At 47.8% G+C, this 19,380-nt stretch overlaps 1 protein-coding gene across 13 annotated transcripts in view; it reads left to right on the top strand.

Moving 5' to 3' along the window:
* The window catches only part of MICAL3 (microtubule associated monooxygenase, calponin and LIM domain containing 3), a 245,007-nt gene that overhangs the window by 139,362 nt on the left and 86,265 nt on the right, over positions 1–19,380 (top strand). For 12 of the 13 annotated variants that reach the window (XR_007135908.1, XM_047787942.1, XM_047787944.1 and 9 more), the window contains exons 2-9: positions 7,619–7,958; positions 9,798–10,005; positions 12,289–12,405; positions 12,798–12,899; positions 13,418–13,573; positions 14,874–14,974; positions 17,398–17,655; positions 18,254–18,369. Coding sequence is in view for 12 of the 13 variants with exons in the window: in XM_047787942.1 (XP_047643898.1) it covers positions 7,695–7,958; positions 9,798–10,005; positions 12,289–12,405; positions 12,798–12,899; positions 13,418–13,573; positions 14,874–14,974; positions 17,398–17,655; positions 18,254–18,369 (1,322 nt within the window). In the remaining variant the exon portion in view is untranslated. Of the gene's footprint in view, positions 1–7,618; positions 7,959–9,797; positions 10,006–12,288; positions 12,406–12,797; positions 12,900–13,417; positions 13,574–14,873; positions 14,975–17,397; positions 17,656–18,253; positions 18,732–19,380 lie in introns of those variants that run through there. The other variant, XM_047787952.1, reaches the window with a different exon arrangement.

Raw genomic sequence — 19,380 nt, 5'->3', positions numbered from 1 at the left:
CCACTAATGTTTATGGAGTGAATGTAGATTGAGAAGAGACCCAAAGACTAAGGGATGCCATGGCCATTTCAATGTATAGAAATTGAGGGACCAGCAGAGGACACAAGAGAGTGGCTGGAGGGGCAAGAGAAGAACCGAGAGGGTGTGCCCTGGAGCAAGAAGAGGCGGTGGCTGTGACCCCTGCTTTAGGTTGGCGGGGTTGGGGGGGACTGGGATGGGACATTAGGCATGTGTTTGACAGTGTGTGATGAGATATGTCCATGAGTGGTGGGGATGAAGCCTGCTTGTTGTAGGTTCTAGATAGTGGGTCAGCAGGGGACAGAACCGTGACCACAAGCATAGACAGTTCTTTTGGGGAGTGGGGTAAACCCGTCAGAGAGGACGGGGACAGGGCAGGGTTTTTAAAGATGAAAAAGTTTATGTTGATGGAATAGTTCAGTTTGGGGAGGAGGACTGATGCAGGAGACAGTGTGTCGTGGAGTAAGGAGGGGGATAGGATCGCACAGGTGCAGGCTTCCTTAGGTAGGTGTGTGTGGACAGCTGTCTATCCATCGTCACAGGAGCAAAGGCAGATGAGATGGGTATTGGCGTTAATGGTAGGAGCTCTTGGAAGAATGCCAAGAAGGTGATGAAGCTGAAAACCACATCAGAAGAGAAGTGGTTGGAGGAACTGAGGAGATAGCAAATATTTGGATGGCTGGCCTGTAAAAGAGGAACTGTTCTGGATGCCTCCAACAATTAAGACTCTGGGCAGAATGATTGTGTCTTCCACCTAGAAATTGCATCCTTGGGAAGTTAACGTTTCAAGCTGCTCAGAGATTGTGGAGACTGTGTCACAAGGTAGAAGGTGCCTGTCATTGGAGCTGTTGAGGGCGGTACATAGAAGAGGCAGGTGTGGAATGACTGGTCAGACTAAAGGGATCCCTCAGATCCCACCAGCCTTGGCTGACATGGATTTTGTGATTCCTGGCAGTTGGCAGACCAAACAACCAGGAAACCCCAGACTCGCTGCCACAGTCTGTTGCCAGTGGTTTGTGTGTTTGGGCAACATTCCAGCTTTCCAGGCAGATTCTGCCCCTGGGAGCTGAGGTATTTGAGGTGCCGCCCCACAGTTCTGCAGCTGTCTTATGGGGGTATTTGTACCCCTTTGGGCTGCCGCAGCTTTGCTGATCTCTGGGCACCTGTCCAGCAGTGGCTCTTGGTTATTAGGTGCCGCTGCCAGGCAGGCCACTTCCTGAGTCTACACACATGCAGGTGGCTGGGTAGCTCTTTCATCAGCAAAACCTCTTTGAGCACCTACTATGCCTGGAATGGGATCATAGTGCTGAGCAAAGTAGATTGGAGCCGCCCTTGTGGAGTAGTATTTGACTGTGCTTTCCCACAGCCTCATGGAGCCTTTCTCCCTAGCCAGAGGCCCTCACCCGGATGACCTGGATCATAACAACGCTCTCTGACGCGTAGGCGGGAAGGCCTTGGTCCTTTGGTCTCTGCAACTCTGTACTCTTGGTGGTGGGCAGCTGGGGTTTGCCTCCTGCCCTGCCCCGAGTCCCTGCAGTGAGTGGAGGAACATGGGGTGATTCAGCAGTGCTTCATAGTTGCCTCCTGAGGGGTGTCTTGTAGCTGGGAGTGCTCAGCCTTTCATGGCCACTTGCAGAATTACTGTGATACCAGACACCCACTTACCTCCACTCATGAGAGGAGCCGACACAGTGATAGGTGTGAGAAGAAGAATCTTGTACTGCATGTCCTTACTAAATTCACTCAGGCTCTTTTCCTGATGGATGTGCTCTTATTTCTGAAGTTTTATTCTCAAGATGGTTCTTCCTTCATAATGGCTCAGGCCTTGGGTTCTGGATACACGACATGTGCTGCTTTCCTGCTGTGTGACTTTTAAAAAACTTCTTTAAGCGGAGATTTCCTGTCTGCAGTTGCAGGTAACAGATTGTGGTGAGGTTTGAGGTAAAGTATGGATCTGACCTCCAGTAACTGTTTAGAAAACACCTTTCTTGTTGTAACATCAATGTCTGGCAGCAACTTGCTGACACAGGTCTTATTCCTTTAGCCCCTCCTGCCCGAAGCTGTCACCACACCTTCTAGGAGAGACGGAATAGAGAGAGTGGAACAAAGGAAGTTTCACCATCTTTCTTTCTTTCAAAAGACAAATCTATCTGAGTTTTCTCATTCTCTTCTACAAGTAGCCACTTATTTAGCTGACGGTAACCTTTGTTGATGGGATTATAAACTAGTAGATAATAATACTGCTACTGCCCTTTACTGGGTCTTGTAATGTTCTCAGTGTTCACTGCTGAACATTTTGCATTCATTACCTCAGTTCCTGCAGAACCTGTGATTTGTTGGGCATTACCTTCATTTTGCAGATAAGGATACTTCCTGAGACACAGGGGCTTGGCAATGTTCTTTTCAACTCCTTGTTTTTCCAGGTTATTTGGGGCAGGCATTGGCATTTGCATTGGTGTTAGCCATTGTGTTTTCTGGTGTTTGGTTCTGACTTGAACTTTTTTGTGTTTATTTGGGGTGATAGTCACAAGGCAGAGGTCAATTCATTTCTGACTCATTTCACTTGTCAATTGTGTCGGTGTTTTTCCTGAACAAATAGGTACTAGCAAAGAAAGCAAAATAAAATGTTTTGAGAAGCTGCAACATAAGGGGTTCGTGTCTTTCAGAATTGGAGACTTGAGGAGTTCCCTGATGGCCTAATGGTTAAGAACTCAGCATTGTCACTGCTGTGGTGTAGGTTTTATCCCTGGCCCCAGAGCTTCTGCTTACTCTGAGTATGGCCAAAAAAGAAAGAAAGTAATTGGAGACTTGAAAGCAAACCCAAAGGTCATGCTCCAAACTCTTCTCAGATCCTCTAGAGGGGGCTGCTCCATAGCCAGGAATAAGGCATTGTGAGAATTAGTAACAAAAACGCTACATTCTTGCTAGTTGCTCTACTTGAAATAGCTCTCTGGATGGAAGTCTTTGATAGCCCTTTTTGGTAGCACCTTGCAACTCTCCTCTATCACATCCATCCAGGACTTTCCATGTAGCTGCTTCTACATCCATCCACTTCTCCTCTACTTCCCCAGCAACATAGGCCATGGCTGATGCCCTGCTCGGAACCCCCAGAAGACCCCACAGGGGCTCTTCCCCCTCTTCAGCTCTGCAGAGACTAGAGTGCTTCCACCGCAGGTCATGCTGTCACTGCAGAGAGCTGGTCCCTGTCCCAGGAGACTCTGAGGTGGGAGAGGAACTGGTCCACTGGGTGGGGAGGAACCCAGGGTGGGGGGCAGGGGAGTGTGCTGGCTTCCTGTTGCTCAGTAGGATTGAAAGTCAGAGGAAAGCTGAGGATGGGACAAAGGCAGATGCAAGGACCTCAGGAAGAACTGCCAGGGCCCCAGGGAAGCTTACCTCAGCGCCGGAGCTCGGCAGCTATTAGCAGCAACAAGGCCTTTCATTCCCAGACGGTCTGACTCAGGGTCCCCATCCACAGATGATGGTGGCCTGAGCGGCCCTTTTGCAGAAAGACTGGTCAAGAACTCAAGACAGTTGGCCGCTTTGGTTCTTATTTCTGCAAAACACAAAGGAATCTCTGTAATCTGAAGTGCATTCGTCATCCAGGTTTCCTCCCGAAGACATTCTAAAACGTGCCCTCCCATATGCCTCACTTGTAAGGTCTGTTTAGACAAGTCGCGCGCGTCTCTGACTGAGGGGGTAGGGAAAGAACACTTCATGGATTCCTTCCTGAGTCAGATTGGTGCGCCTGCTGGTGTATTAGTGGTCCATGGCTAAGGAAAAAATTAACCAAACCTAGCTCTGATTTCTTACTCTTGAAGTGTAATTCTTGTTTTGATTCTCTTTTTAAAGCTAAATCTCCCCCACCCACAAATAATCATTCATTTATTCTAAGAGTTAGAGATTGAGCGTTCTCAAACCAGCCGTGAGTCAGTGACAATTTTACTCTTATAAATAGAAACATAAACTCTGTTCCCGCATGTACTTCATAGGCTGTCTCTCCAGCACTTTCCTCTACAGCCAAGGAATGTGCTTCTGAGTCAGCAGTCAGCTGCCGGGGGACGGAACACACAGGCCCTCATCAGTGGCAGAAACTGCGCCAAAGCCCAGGACCTGGCCTCACCTCTCCCTCATCCCTCCTCGGGCTCCTCTCCCCTGTGTGTCCTTCTACACCTTGGCTTTTCAGTCCCCAGGATTTCTGGCACCTTCCATCCAGGTTTCCTAGTCTGTCAGTTCCTGTGACTATGAATGTTGATTTTCCCAGGCTACTGGGATGTACAGCACGCAGGGCGGTCCAGGAGAGGTTTGACTTTCAGGGATGAGGGCGTGAGGCCATAGCAGGAATGGCCCTTCCGCAGTCTCCCCAGCTGTTCTGGGTGTGCACCTGGAGGCCGGGTCATCCCCTGGCAACGTGAGGCCAGCCAGCAGGGTTGTAGGACAGACACCCCAGCACTTTCCTGCTGCAGCCGCCTGGCTGGCAAGGGAGGAAAGCTGAGGAAGCCCCAGGGAGTTGATCTCGTGTCATCTTACCTTGGGTGCCTGCCGCCTTGTTCCAGAACTGACTTACCTCCACTTATCTGTCATCATTAGTGACCCGCAGGTCCGAACCCTTAGGTTGTCACTGGGCATTTGCTTGCTGCTTACAAGCGGGTACTGTGCACTGTGCAGCTGTTGGGAGTGGCTGGAACCTGTTAATTTGAAAGTGTTTTTCAACCACAGACAGATTGGGGGCCAGTTAAAGGTGTTTGTCTGGAAACACCTTTTGGAAATGCTCAGCTTTTTGGAAGCAAATGTTAATTTCAGCCAGGGTGGGCTAGAGCCAGGGGAGTGTTAGCCTGAACTCAGAATTCTTTGAAAATGAATGCGAGGCGCTCTTAGGGGCAAGTGAGCACTCGTGTGTGACCGGGGAGGGGCTTTTAGAAATGATGTTGCAGGGGTATTGTGTTGGTGTCAGCTAGGACATGTGGTACATAGTGCTCCCAGTCCTGACACTCAGTCATCTTCTTTCTTCTTCTTCTTCTTTTTTTTTTGGCCTTTTGTCTTTTCAGGGCCACACCCGCGGCATATGGAGGTTCCCAGGCTAGGGGTCTAATTGGAGCTGTAGCCACCAGCCTACACCACAGCCACAGTGACGCGGGATCCCAGCCGCGTCTGCAACCTACCTACACCACAGCTCACAGCAACGCCGCATCCTTAACCCAATGAGTGAAGCCAGGGATCAAACCCGCCACCTCATGGTTCCTAGTCGGATTTGTTTCCACTGTGCCGCATCGGGAACTCCCAGTCATCTTCTTTGTTGATAAGAGGCGGAGCGTTTGGAGCAGGGATATTCAGAGCTTTCCAATCAGTGTGACTCTGGTGGAGTTAGTCAGCTGTGTTAGGTATGCAGGGTCAGGATCATGAACGCTGTCTGCTTGCCAAAAGGGCAAAGCAAAGGAAGCTGCAGAAGCCCCCCGCAAAGGAGGCAGGAGGCAAAGAGGGCCCAGTGGAGCAGGCACCCTGGGACCTTTGTTTCTGGTCGTTGGTTGTTACCCTTTCTTCTGCTTTCAGCTAAACACATCTGTTTTTTTTCTGTTGATTACAAGCCATCTTTTGACTCTCCCGTTTTAAGATAAGCATTGACTTGTAAGAAAATGAATGGGCTCTTTTTAGAAACCTTAAAATATTTTGCTTACTGCTACAGAGAATAAGCTTTTTAGGAGAAATTGAAGATTGGTTCCAGTTAATTCCATTTCTCACTGGACTCTTGGCCACATGGATATTGGGACATGCTGGGTTTTTAGCAATGTGTGTAGGGGGTTGTTGAGTTAGTGGGATATTTGAGATGAGAGGCCACATCAGTGTGTTTCAGCTAAAGATTTACCATGTTCAGCTTGGACCTCTACACACAATCCATGAAGAATGTCATGTCTGCTAACATAGAAAACAAAAGGGGGAAATGGCAGTTCCTTGTATTTAGGTATTACCTTCGCTCATGAAACAAAACTTATCTCCAATTGGTTTAGTTTAAGCTTATAATGCACAGTGAGGTGTGGGGAGAAGCAGAATCTTATTTCTGTGTCACAAGGGGGATTCTCACCCTCTGTAGGAGCTTCAGGACAGAACCTGGTCTCTTCCATGGCAGTTCTTTTGGAATTGGGAAGACAGGCAGATGCATCAGCAGATAGGTTGGTGGCTCCCTTTGCCCTGGGGTTGGTTCACTAACTAGTAGGTTGCTTTTACTCCTTTCTGAGCCCTGTGGACCCGCAACTCCCTTCGTCTGTCTCTTGCCGTCTCCATGAGTGGATCCTCTTTAAAGCAGACTCCATGTGGCCCTGTTTGTCACCTGACGGGAAGTTGGTAAAGCGCCCAGGAGGGACCGTTCTGACTGGAGCACCAGGAGCGGGTACCATGACTGCTGTCAGGGTTTTCTCACATTGAACTAATCGGAAGAGGTTTTGTGACTGTCTACTCTGACTCCGTTGTCTTACTGGAGGGAGAATGAGGCCTAGTGAGGCATTTGGGGGTTGTGCAGCCAGGGTCTGGCTGAGTGGACCCAGAGCCACAGTAGGTGCCCTGGCCTGCTTCTCCCCTCTTCCTGTTTTGGCCTTTGGCCCTTTGCCTCCCACCTCCTAGCAATAACTCTAAGGAGTGATGATAAATACATGTGGTACGGAAATGATGAAATGGACCCAAGGGAGGGAGTGGGTCAAGGAGCACATGCTCCCTCTTGAAGCTTCTTCCAGCACAGGTAGGCTGGTAGGTTGGATGTTTTTGATAGGTGGGAGGTGTAGACAGCATTGTTATTGCTGTCAGATTTCTTCTTGGGCAAAATGGGATGGCTGTCAAAGCCTCCCACCTGCCACGTGCCATCCGCCTGACAGGACTCAGTGCCTTAGTCCTGACCTTGGCCCTCTCAGACCTCTCCCCACTGAGCCTCATGTTTTTTCTGAGAGCTCTTCTTTGGCTGCCAGCACCTTCCCATGACTCTTAACTGGCCTTTATAGGTCAGCTGCCACCTGCATGCTGTGCCCCCGAGCTTCAGACTCACCCGATCACCTCGTGAGCACCTTCACTAAAGCAGCTCAAACGCAACAGGGTCAGGGAGGAGCTTGCACCCCACCCTGACAAACACCGCTTCTGTCTGTAATCTGCTGGCTGGGGTCACCACATCCTCAGTGGGAGTCATTCTTGACTCTGCTTGGTAAAAATCCCCGCAAGCCTTCCTGTTCTACTTCCTTTCCCATGTCCTACACTTCTTCCCTGCCCAGCTGACATGTATTCATCTCGAGGGACTCGGCTGTCATCCCTCAGAGGTCCACCTTCCATGACTTAGGTGCTCTTCCTGTGTCCCCAAATCCCTGGGCCTCTCTCTCTGACACTTAGCAGAGCACCTCTGAGTCGGTTCAGGAGTCTGTAAGAGCCTCGAGAGCAGCCACGGTCCTCCTCTCTACCCCCAGTGTCTCAGGCGGCGCCTGGAGTGTAGAAGGCATACTGAGTATTACATTTGTTTAATGAATGGCCGTAACACTTAGGAACTCTACTCTGAAAAACAGTTGTATCTCCTAGGAAATGTAGGTGCAGACTTGGGTTTGCTAACCGTTGCTTTTTCTTTCTTTATTAGATTAACGTGACCGTGCCAGGTGGATCAGCAGCCCTCCCGGTGCCCTGCTTGTTGGGGGTGCCGAGAGCGGGGAGACATGGAGGAGAGTAAGAATGAGGCAACAAACCGTGCTCATGTCCTCTTTGACCGGTTTGTGCAGGCCACCACCTGTAAGGGGACCCTCAAGGCCTTCCAGGAGCTCTGTGACCACCTGGAGCTGAAGCCTAAGGACCACCGCTCCTTCTACCACAAGCTCAAGTCCAAACTTAACTATTGGAGAGCCAAGGCCCTCTGGGCAAAGCTGGACAAGCGGGGCAGCCACAAAGACTACAAGAAGGGGAAAGCGTGCACCAACACCAAGGTGGGGTTGGCCGCCCAGGCCTGGTCACTGACCTAAGGATCTTACTGGACAAGGAAAGACTGGAGTGGGTGGAAGTGGCCTGGGGAAAGGGAAGCAGAGTCACTGCATTGAAACTCTGTGGCTTTGTTACCTGTGTTCATTTGACCATTCCGTGTGCCCTCGTCCTGTTCCACAGATTCACAAAGGAGCATTCAGGGTTCTAGCAACTGAAGGAAAACCCTGAAACCAAATGGTATAGGGACTGTTTAATTTTGCTGAAGCTCTGTTTTGAGTCTCACACTGTTAGGAGGGTGCAGGTCACTGAGCAAAGCAGTAGCCGGGCCCTGTCAGCCTCCTCTCTGACCATGGCTGCCTGGCTTGGCATACCCTTTACAAAGTCACGAGTCCAGACTCGATGTCTGGAAGGTGCAGAGAGTGTTTATGAGCTTGGGGATTTTCCACAGTCCAAACCTCTTCATCCATATTCAAAGCAAGGGCTTTGTTTCTTTACAATCTAGAGAAATAGAGTTTCCATGAAACAGGTAGGCCTGGGCAAAGACTCCAGATGTCTAGTCACCTGTGCGGAGGGAGGTATGAGGAATCGGAGGAGGAATAATACGCTTCCTGCTTTCCTCCTCGTGTGAGAGCTCTTTCTATGAGAAGTTTGGAAAAGCTAGCAGGGGCATGGAGTGGCAGACAACCTCATGTGCATGACTGTGTTGTTAATGTCCTTTCATGAGCCTTAATTTGTCCAGTGTGGGTGCCTGGAGACCTCCCTGCCTCCCACATGGCTTTGCACTTGAGTAGATACTCATCCATAAAATGCAAGTAATTCAAAGACATGACTTTAATGAGTGAGTTCTGGAGTTTTCTTAGGAATAAAAGGAATTCTGGAGTTCCCATTGTAGTCCAGGGGATTAAGAATCTGACTAGTATCCATGAGGATGTGGTTTTGATCCCTGGCCTCTCTCAGTGGGTTAAGGATCCAGCATTGCCGTGAGCTGTAACGGACGTCACAGACGTAGCTCAGACCTGACATTGCTGTCACTGTGAAAAAAAAAAAAGAAAGAAAGAAAGAATAAAAGGAATTCAAAGCCAAAAACAGTGCATGTCTTTCTTCTGAACATGCATATAAACTAGTTAAGTGTGCAGTGTCACCCTGAGTACTTCTCTAGAATATGGATCTTTAAGATCATTTCCCTGGATTTTCAGTCGAAAGATAGTGAATTTAGGACTCTTTTTAGCACATAAAACTTTGGTTCATGAAAATTACCTCCCTGGAATCTTTCAAGTGGTAGGTCTAGTCCAGAACTCTAAGATTGCTTGGCTGTGTATTTAATAATCTGTGTCTCCTTGGACAGAAGTCTGCTTGGCTTAGAAACCTTGTAAAAGGTTTTCTCCTGTTGATGAGCATTGCCTTGAGCTGCAGTATAGGTTGCAGACGTGGCTTGGATCCCACGTTGTTGTAGCTGTTGCATAGGCTGGTGGCTATAGCTCCAATTTGACCCCTAGCCTGGGAACTTCCAAATGATGCAGGTGTGGCCCTAAAAAGGGGGGGGTAAAAAGATGAGATGTCATTTTCACATAGGTTGTTGCAGTAATGCCCCATTTAAATTTGCTGCAGATCTGCAAGGTGATGGTCTCTGAGTTTATGTCCAGCACTAACAATTACGTCTTCTCCATCCAGAGCACCCACCGGTTTTCCTCGTAAGCCTTTTGCAGGTGTTCTACTGTGGCCTGACATGGGCTAGAAAGTTTCTTGGTAATGGGGAGAATAGCCCTATTTGGAGGGCTTTAGGGAAAGATGGTTACGCACTCAAGAGATGTTGCCTTTGCCCTGAAAGCAGCTGTGTTTTTCAGTGTCTCATCATTGGAGCTGGCCCCTGTGGTCTCCGCACAGCCATCGATTTATCTTTACTGGGAGCTAAGGTGGTTGTTATTGAGAAACGAGATGCCTTCTCGCGCAACAATGTCTTGCATCTCTGGCCATTCACCATACACGATCTACGAGGTTTGGGTGCCAAGAAGTTCTATGGCAAGTTCTGTGCTGGAGCCATTGACCACATCAGTAAGTAAAACTAGTTCTCCTATAGGATCCTACCTCTACCCCGTACCCACATTTCAGGAGAAAGAGACAGGCAGATTAACTGAGGAATTCCTACTCAAAAGCCCAGTGTGTTCTGATATTATTAATATCTATTGTATAGAAAACACACCCTGCTTGGAGTCAGAACACCTACACTGCAATGGTTCTTTAACCTACGATTCTTAACTACCAGTGTGTCTCCTACACAATGAGTTTAGCTTAAGGAATTCTGACTTAACGTCTTAAGCTAAATCTTACTGAACATTTGCAGTGGGTGGAGAGGCATTGGGGCCAGGCTAGGAAGCAGACCCCCAGTATGGGCTTTGATCCTCTGCTGGTTCTCAGCCCAGTGGGAGAAGCACAAGGTGTAGTGGCTCTCTGTAATATGCAAGCAATGCTCCAGGGACAGTCCTGGGGAACCCACAGATCCAAAAGAAGCAGGGCCCTGGTCTGGTTGTGAATGGCAAGTGGATAATAGGATTCTTCTGGTTAGGGGGTTCTCTTGAGGTCTGCAGCCAGATGGCTCTTGCTGTATTCCTTCCCCTCCAAGCTCAGTGTGGGCCTGTGCCTGAGGAGATGGAAGTTGATACAGACAGTGCTTTTGTTCTCCTGTCCATTAAGTGGCCAGTCTGAAAAATGGTTCAGTATAGACCATGTCTACTTTATGAAGTTAAAGTCTTGTTTATTGGAATCGTTAATGATCATTAGTGATTCCAGGGAAGGCTTATCAAGAAACTTTTGTTCTGAGCTCCTCCAGATGTGTCCTGTAAATATATTCAACTACTGAACCTTTTGCCCTTAGAAGCAGTTGTGCCAGTTTATCAAACACTGGCCAACAGACACCACATTCCACTAGTAGAGGAAGCACGCTATCCATCCATTGCGCTGTAATGTATAAAGCATCATAGTACTCAGTTGTCTGCAAGTATAAAATGTGTGCTAGCAGAGGGTTAATGAGTCTTTGGGACTTGGGATTGTGACTCAGAGGGTGGTAGGTAGGGGAGATAATAGAAGAGGATTAGCAGGTATTCTAGCAGATGAGTCACAGACTGCAGGTAAATTGGTATTAAGAGAGGACCAAGGGTTTTAAAATAGAAAACTCGGAGTTCCCACCATGGGGCATTGGGTTAAGAATCTGACTGCAATGGCTTAGGTAGCTGAGGAAGTACGAGTTCGGTTCCTGGCCCAGCACTGTGGGTTAAAGGATCCCTTGTTGCCACAGCTGTGGTGTAGGTTGCAGCTGCAGCTCAGATTCAATCCCTGGCCTGGGAACTTCCATATGCTGCAGTTGCAACCATATATTAAAAAAAGAAAAAGAAAACTACCAAGGACCTACTGTATAGTACAGTGAGGTCTACTCAGTGTTCTGTAGAATCCTCTATGGGGAGAAAAGGATGGGTATATGTATATGTATAACTGATTCATTTTGCTGTATACCTTAAATTAATACAAAGTTGTAAACCAACTATACTCCAATAAAATTTATAATAATAATAGTAATAAAAGAGAGGCCCAAGAGTCATTAATTCAGTGAAGCTGTTTGCCTTTTGTGTGCCAGAGTTTGTCTTGGAGCTGAGAAGGTCCCACATCAGGGACCAGACTCTGATCTCAGTTTTCCTGGGGCTGCTACCATGTCTGGCACCTGGAAGCTACTCATTGGACATTGAACAAGTAAATCAGTCTCACTATGATAAAGAGCAAGATTTTCAATCATTTTGAGCTGTAATTTCTGCCACTGTAGACCAGGGGTGGGAGGGGTTGGGAAGACATTAAGGCTGGACTCAGGCTCCCCCCTCAGCATGTAAAAATGCGTGAGCTCAGTGAGGTAGTAGATGAGAGAGGTGCCTTGGAGATTCAGGCAGCAGTGTGGCCAGAGTCAGGGGGGCATCTTCTGCATCCCGGGGTAAATACCATGTCCTGCAAGGATTATAGATTCTGCTAGGTCACTGTGCTGAGTCAGGGAAGATGGGAAGGAGCCTCCTGGGGCCATAGTCTGCTGTCTCGAGCTTTTGTCTGTTTCAAACACCTAACCCAAGACGGGGGGCATGGCACTGCATGTCTCCCTAGAACATTGCTTATGTGGAATTGTATTTGCCCTTGGAAAAGGAAGACACCGTGGAGTATGGCTTGGAGAAGCCTCCTGCTGTAGGCAGCTTTGAGCATCTGGATAAACTGCTCGGTGGACAGGCGGGAGGGAACCCAAGCAGTGGTGCTGACAGGTCCTCTCTCCAGGGAGCCCTCACTCGTGTGACCTTGTTCACCCAGGTATCCGTCAGCTTCAACTGATACTGTTGAAAGTAGCCTTGATCCTAGGCATTGAAATCCATGTCAACGTGGAATTCCAAGGACTTGTGCAGCCTCCTGAGGACCAAGAAAATGAACGTGAGTTAACAAATGAGGGAGGGACAAAAGGACCTTGACAGCTGAAAAAAGATCAAGGGAGAAGGGCTTAGGGGTCTCCAGGTGGTTTTCAGAGCTGGTTAAAGGGGCTTCTCCGTTTGTAGTGGAACTTTAGACTTGATGGGAGGCCTCTGCCACAGTAGTAGAAGTTAGAGGATTTGTTACTGGATTTGTCACAAGAAGTTGCATGGTGGGACATGTTCTTTTGTGAGCCTTCTTCAAGGCTTCTTTCTTTGGTTTGTACTCCGTGTTCTTACACCTGGTGTGGTTTTGGCTTGGAGTTTTGTGTGGGCTATGCACTGGGGTATTGAGAGATGTCTAAGATAAATGAATTTGATCTCAGTGATGACCTTCACTTTGACTTTGGTCCACAGGGATAGGTTGGCGGGCACTGGTGCACCCCAAAACCCACCCTGTATCAGAATATGAATTTGAGGTGATCATTGGAGGAGACGGCCGCAGGAACACCTTGGAAGGTATCGGGCAGTGCTCCTTTCTCCTTTGCCCAGCTCACAGCAGGGGGAGGGTCACCCTCTCCCAGCCCTGGGCGAGAGCTTGTGTCTTTAGAATCCACACTCAGAATCCTTTTCTCCACTGCTTGTTCTGGTTGAATGGCAGGCCTGGCCTTGCCCTGCCAGCTCCAGGTCACCAGGAGACCAGCTACTCATGAGTGGCTGGCTCTGCAGGGTTAAGCCTAAGTTATTAAAGTAGTGGCATTCCTGTTCATTCAACAGAACCGCTAGTCCTGAGTACCATTCTGGTCTGTCAGATTTCTAGGCTACTGTGGGCAACTTTGATGTCTTTCCTGGATTCTTACATTCTTTGGGAGGTAAACACCTTGTTTTCGGATAGAGGAGAGCGGCCCTAAAGTTTTCCCATTGGTTCCCATCCCCCACATGCCCTGCTCTGTTCACCAGCACCCCTCCTGTTTGACATGATCTTCCTTCTCTAGCCAGCACTTTCCACCTCTGAAAGTATCTTTCTTCCCCTTCAGGATTTCGTCGGAAAGAGTTTCGGGGCAAGCTGGCCATTGCCATTACAGCAAATTTTATTAACCGAAATACAACTGCAGAAGCCAAAGTGGAAGAGATCAGTGGTGTGGCTTTTATATTCAACCAAAAATTTTTCCAGGAACTGAGGGAGGCCACAGGTTGGGCTCTTTCTCCTGGCGGTTTGGTAGGGTGGGTGGTGGATGATGCTACTGCCGTGTTGTTTACCCTTCAGCTCTTTTTTCACTCCGTTCTTTGTTCTGAGCATAATGCTTCCAGATCTCTGTTCCCTGCTCTGGTGTCCTAAGTCCTCGTCACAGAGCCTGGCTGTTCCCGCCTCCACCAACTCTCCTCCAACCGTGCCCCAGGCATGGCTCTGCCTGGTGGTGCATGACAGTACGCTGTTGGCTGGGAGCTCAGGCTTATTAAGAACCTGACTTTAGGTGTTGAGTGTGTTGTCTTTTTCCTGAGTTTGTTTGGTTTTGAAAGAAAGCACATGCTAGAAAGAAATGACATTCTTTTTTTTTTTGCTTTTTAGGACCACAGCCAAAGCATATGGAAGTTCCCAGTCTAGGGGTTTAATTGGAGCTACAGCTTTTGGCCTACACTACAGCTCACAGCAATGCCAGATCCCTAACCCACTGAGCGAGGCCAGGGGTCGAACCCGCATCCTCATGGATACTACTAGTCAGATTTGTTTCCACTGTGCCGCAATGGGAACTCTCAGAAATGAGATTCTTGTAGGATGGCTTGTGAATGTAGACATTTTGGTGCAACCAAATGTGTGGCAAATTCTAGTTATCTGTTTTCTAGAATGTGATTTCTTCCTCCTGCATCTATTTTTTAGATTAGTTGAATTAAAAAGCCAGTAATACACTCTCTACTTTCAGACGTCCAGTTGTTGGTCCTGCTCTTGAGAGTCTAGGAGGTTGATTTCCCTGTTGCCTTGATGACTATCAAAGAGGCTTAACCTGAGAACTGACTCAGACCCTCATACTAGAGGTTTATTTGTTTATTCATTTATTTATTTAATGTTAAAATCGATTTACAAAAAAAAAAAATCGATTTACTTATTTATTTTGTCTTTTCTAGGGCCACACCAGCAGCATGTGGAGGTTCCCAGGCTAGGGGTCTAATCAGAGCTATAGCCACCAGCCTCTGCCAGAGCCACAGCAATGTGGGATCCAAGCCACACCTGCGACCTACACCACAGCTCACGGCAATGCTGGATCCTTAACCCACTGAGCGAGGCCAGGAATCAAACCCACAGCCTCATGGTTCCTAGTCGGATTTGTTAACCACTGAGCCACAACGGGAACCTCCCAGACATCTTTTTTATTTTCCCTCTCCCTGCCTGGAGTTCCTTAACCCAGGTCTCTGTGAGCGATGCAGTCTTTCTGGCTTCCCACCCCTACCTTCATCTCAGCAAACCCGTATGTGCATGTTTGTTTTCTGCTGCAGGGATTGATTTGGAGAACATTGTCTACTACAAAGATGATACTCACTATTTTGTTATGACAGCCAAGAAGCAGAGTTTACTGGACAAAGGGGTGATACTGCATGTGAGTGGTAGATTTCTCTTTAACCACTTTTTCTGTTGTACTGGGTCATGTGATTACCAACAGAAATAATTTTATTGTCTGATAAGTTTATCCTGCCTGAGAATGAAAAGGAGTGCCTAACTTATCTCCTGAGACCATGCATTTTGCACTTCTCTGATGTTTTTTAGATTAATTTTTTAAAATCTTTTCTTTTTTTTTTTTGGCTTTTTGGCTTTTTGTTGTTGTTGTTGTTGTTGTTGCTATTTCTTGGGCCACTCCCGCGGCATATGGAGGTTCCCAGGCTAGGGGTTGAATCGGAGCTGTAGCCACTGGCCTATGCCAGAGCCACAGCAACGCGGGATCTGAGCCGCGTCTGCAACCTACACCACAGCTCACGGCAACGCCGGATCGTTAACCCACTGAGCAAGGGCAGGGACCAAACCCGAAACCTCATGGTTCCTAGTCGGATTCGTTAACCACTGCGCCACGACGGGAACTCCAATTTTTAAAAATCTTTTATTGTGGAAATTTTCAAGTGTGAACAAAAGTGGAGAGACTTGTGTAATGAACCTCCATGTGCCTGTTATCCAGATTTAACTGTCCTCAGCACGTGGCCAGCACTGTCTCAGCAGTGCCCCAGCCTACTCCCTACTCCCGCCATTGGGTTTTCCCAAGCAAATCTCAGATAGCATTTCATGCAGAAATATTCAGTTTAATTGTAGGTGATTTGGTTTGTGGTTATGGTGAATTCTCTGTGTGACTGATTATTAGTTGGTTAATAGGCCATCTTTTGGGGTGGGTGATAAGAGGAAAGGGAGTTTGACCAAGAAGCAATAATGGTGTTTATGGGCGCCTGAGAACAGTTCTGGTTTTACTACAGATATGGTTACAGAGGTCCCTGGAATGCCGCCTGCATCAGGCTATATTTTTAGACCTCTTCATGGCCTAGCAATGAAGGCTCTTGTTCACCCTTAATCAGGTCCAGGAAGGCCTTTTTTCTAGATGAGTAATTGTATGACATTCCCTGAGATGATGTTCTGAATGTGGAATTAGAGAACCACAGGCAGAAGAGAATTTCTTTGGTCTTACTTGGTCTTGGTCTGGATATAAGAATGACTATCCCTGTGATCTGTGAATAGAAGAGGCACCAGATATGCTGATTCCGGCCTGTGCTGTTCCCAGCACAGACTCACAGCTGAATTTCAGGGTGTCCTTTGTCTTTGCAGGGTGATGATGAGTCAGGTCACTTTGTCTGGGTTACACTGCTGCCTTGTCTGCAGGCAAGGAGCTGGGAGACTGGGGAGCTTTGCCCGTAGCCAGTCTCCTTACTCCTGGACCTCATGTCTATTTCTCAGCCCTGTGGTCCTTCATGCGTATAAGGAGAACAGGGCAAAGCAGCATGTATGGCCCATTCTGCCCACAGCACAAGCAAGATATATTTGGTTGGATGCTTTGTCGGTAAGAAATAGCCAGTGAACCTGTCGGTATGTCTTGGGACTAAGCTAAGACTTAAATCCACCATCTTAGAACCAGTTGGCATCATGTAGGAACAATCTAGAGTGCCAAATTACTGATTTACTTTTCCTTTTTGTTTCTTAAGTGGGCAGGTGTCATGCCTTCTGTGTGTGCCACTAAATCCTAAACCCATGGTGGCCACCTCCTCAGTGTTGAACAGCAGTTTGCAGGACCAACTTGAGTATTTGTATTTGGCTTTTACATCTTGCAGTGACAGCTGAAAGTGCTGGCAGGGACACTTGGAAAGCTTAGGTCCCACTCGAGGAAAAGGACTTGGCTCAGTGTGCCGGGAACCTCCAAAACGGAAAAGGAATTTTCTCGGTCCTTTCTGTGGAAAGCACTTTTGCTCTCGTCATTGCTTTTCTTTGTTGGTGGGTTACTCTGGAGCCTCAGAATCTTCTGTGTTATTTGGAGAACCTCTGTTCCATTTTCAGTGTATTTCTTCCCAGCCCCTGGACCCTATTGCCCCACCCCCCACACCTCCTTGGCACTGAGACCTTCAGCGCCTCCCTTTGGGTTTGATGAGTTACCAAGGACACGTGGGTCTAGTTGCTGCTCAGAAGATGGTGGTTGCTGGTAGCAACACTGTGAAATACTTTTCAGTTTACAAAACTCCATCATGTAAACCATTTTATTTGGTATTCAGGACGACTCCGTGGGGTGGATTGGACTGGATTGAAGGAGTGATTTGTTCCAAGTAAATAGAAAAGCTGGGACCCTTTCTCTAGGCAAAAACCTGTGTTCCTTTAGAAATAGCCTCACCCCTTTTAATTTGCACAGAAGACCTTTGGAGTATGAAGTAGCTTTAGGGGAAGGGGAGGCTTGTGGGGCTAGGTCACATCTGACATGTGCACTGTGGCCATGGCTGGTAGGTTCCTCCATCCCTGCCTCGGCTTTTTTTATCGAGCCTCTTCTCTCTCTGGAGACAGGACTATGCTGACACGGAGCTCCTGCTATCCCGGGAGAATGTGGACCAAGAGGCGCTGCTCAACTACGCCAGGGAGGCGGCGGACTTCTCCACCCAGCAGCAGCTGCCATCCCTGGACTTTGCCATCAACCACTATGGGCAGCCTGACGTGGCCATGTTCGACTTCACGTGCATGTACGCCTCGGAGAACGCCGCTCTGGTGCGGGAGCACAACGGACACCAGCTCTTAGTGGCTCTGGTTGGGGATAGCCTCCTGGAGGTGAGTGTGGAGAATTAAGGACAACATGGTTTATTTTAGAGGCAGCGGTGATAATTAGGAACAAACCTAGGATTCTGGGCTGTGGAGTGAGCAACTGCAATCCTAGTGTAGTGTCAGGTCCCCAGGAAGCTGAGGAGGATTCCAGGCCACAGTTAATCCAGATTCTTTAAGTGTGGTGGGAGTTCCGCAGGTTTTGTGACTTGCCAGTTTGTGAAGGAGAGAATGTGAACAGCTGCCAAAATCTACTCCCAATAGCAAACTCTTTCTTTTATCTTCTCTTTTTTTTTTTTATCTTTTGAGGGCCGCACCTGCAGCATATGGAAGTTCCCAGGCTAGGGGTCAAATTGGAGCCGCAGCTGCAGGAACTCAGGATCCAAGCTGCATCTGCAACCTATGTCATAGCTCATGGCAGTGCTGGATTCCCCGACCTACTAAGTTAGGCCAGGAATCAGACCCACATCCTCATGGATACTAGTCAGAATCATTTCTGCTGAGCCTTGATGGGAACTCCCAGCAAAGTTTTTCTTTGCACCTTAGTTTGGTTTCCCTCTTTTCAAAGGTAATTCATGTTAATTGTTTTTATCTGTCTCCTTCAAAGCCTTTTTGGCCAATGGGAACAGGAATAGCCCGGGGCTTTCTAGCTGCTATGGACTCAGCCTGGATGGTGCGGAGTTGGTCTCTGGGAACGAGCCCCTTGGAGGTCCTGGCAGAAAGGTAACAGGGGTGGGGTGGGGGAGTGTCTCTCCAGGATGGAAGGAGAGTGGGAGTGGTTTGCTCTTCAGCAGAATTCAGGTTTTTCCTTTTTGGTCTCTTCCTTTCTTAATTAAAGATGTTTTCAGGAGTTCCCGTCGTGGCGCAGTGGTTAACGAATCCGACTAGGAACCATGAGGTTACGGGTTCGATCCCTGCCCTTGCTCAGTGGGTTAAGGAGCTATGGTGTAGGTTGCAGACGCGGCTCGGATCCCACGTTGGCTGTGGCTGTGGTGTAGGCTGGCGGCTACAGCTCCGATTAGACCCCTAGCCCGGGAACCTCCATATGCTACGGGAGCAGCCCAAGAAATGGCAAAACGACTAAATAAATAAATTAATTAAAAAAAAAAGATGTTTTCATATTTAAGAGAGGAAGGCAAGATAGTTATTCATGAAATCATAGAAACTTAAAGGTGATTTCATCTAAGTGATGTTATCTTATCCTTTTCCAAATCAAATTTGTTATTGATGAATGGTTTCTAAATCTCTGTATAACATTGAAGGATGCCAGCCGATTCCTTTGTGACAGTTACATGAACATATACATAAAAAATAGTGTGTTAAATCCTCCTGTCCTTAGAGTAGAAAGACTTATACTAATGAAATCAGTGTGGTGACAAAAGATGTACTAACATTAAAGAAATTAAAAGTGACTTTGAGGGAGTTCCCTGGTGGTGCCACAGGTTAAGGATTTGGCATTGTCACTGATGTGGTTCAGGTTCAGTCCCTGGCCTGGAAACTTCTGCAAGCTGTGGGAGTGGGCCTAAAAAAAAAAAGTGCCTTTGAGATGCTCCACATCATTAATTAGTAGAGAAATGTAAATCAAAACTACAGTAGGCACCACCTCAAACCAGTCAGAATGGCCTTCTTAAACAAGTCTACAAATAACAAACACTGGAGAGGGTGTGAAGAAAAGGGAATCCTCCTACACTGTTGGTGGGAATGTAAATTGGTACAACCACTATGGAAAACAGT

This window comes from Phacochoerus africanus, chromosome 7 (genome assembly GCF_016906955.1).
Source record: "Phacochoerus africanus isolate WHEZ1 chromosome 7, ROS_Pafr_v1, whole genome shotgun sequence".
Lineage (NCBI taxonomy): Eukaryota > Metazoa > Chordata > Mammalia > Artiodactyla > Suidae > Phacochoerus > Phacochoerus africanus.
This window is presented reverse-complemented; position numbering and strand designations above follow the sequence as displayed.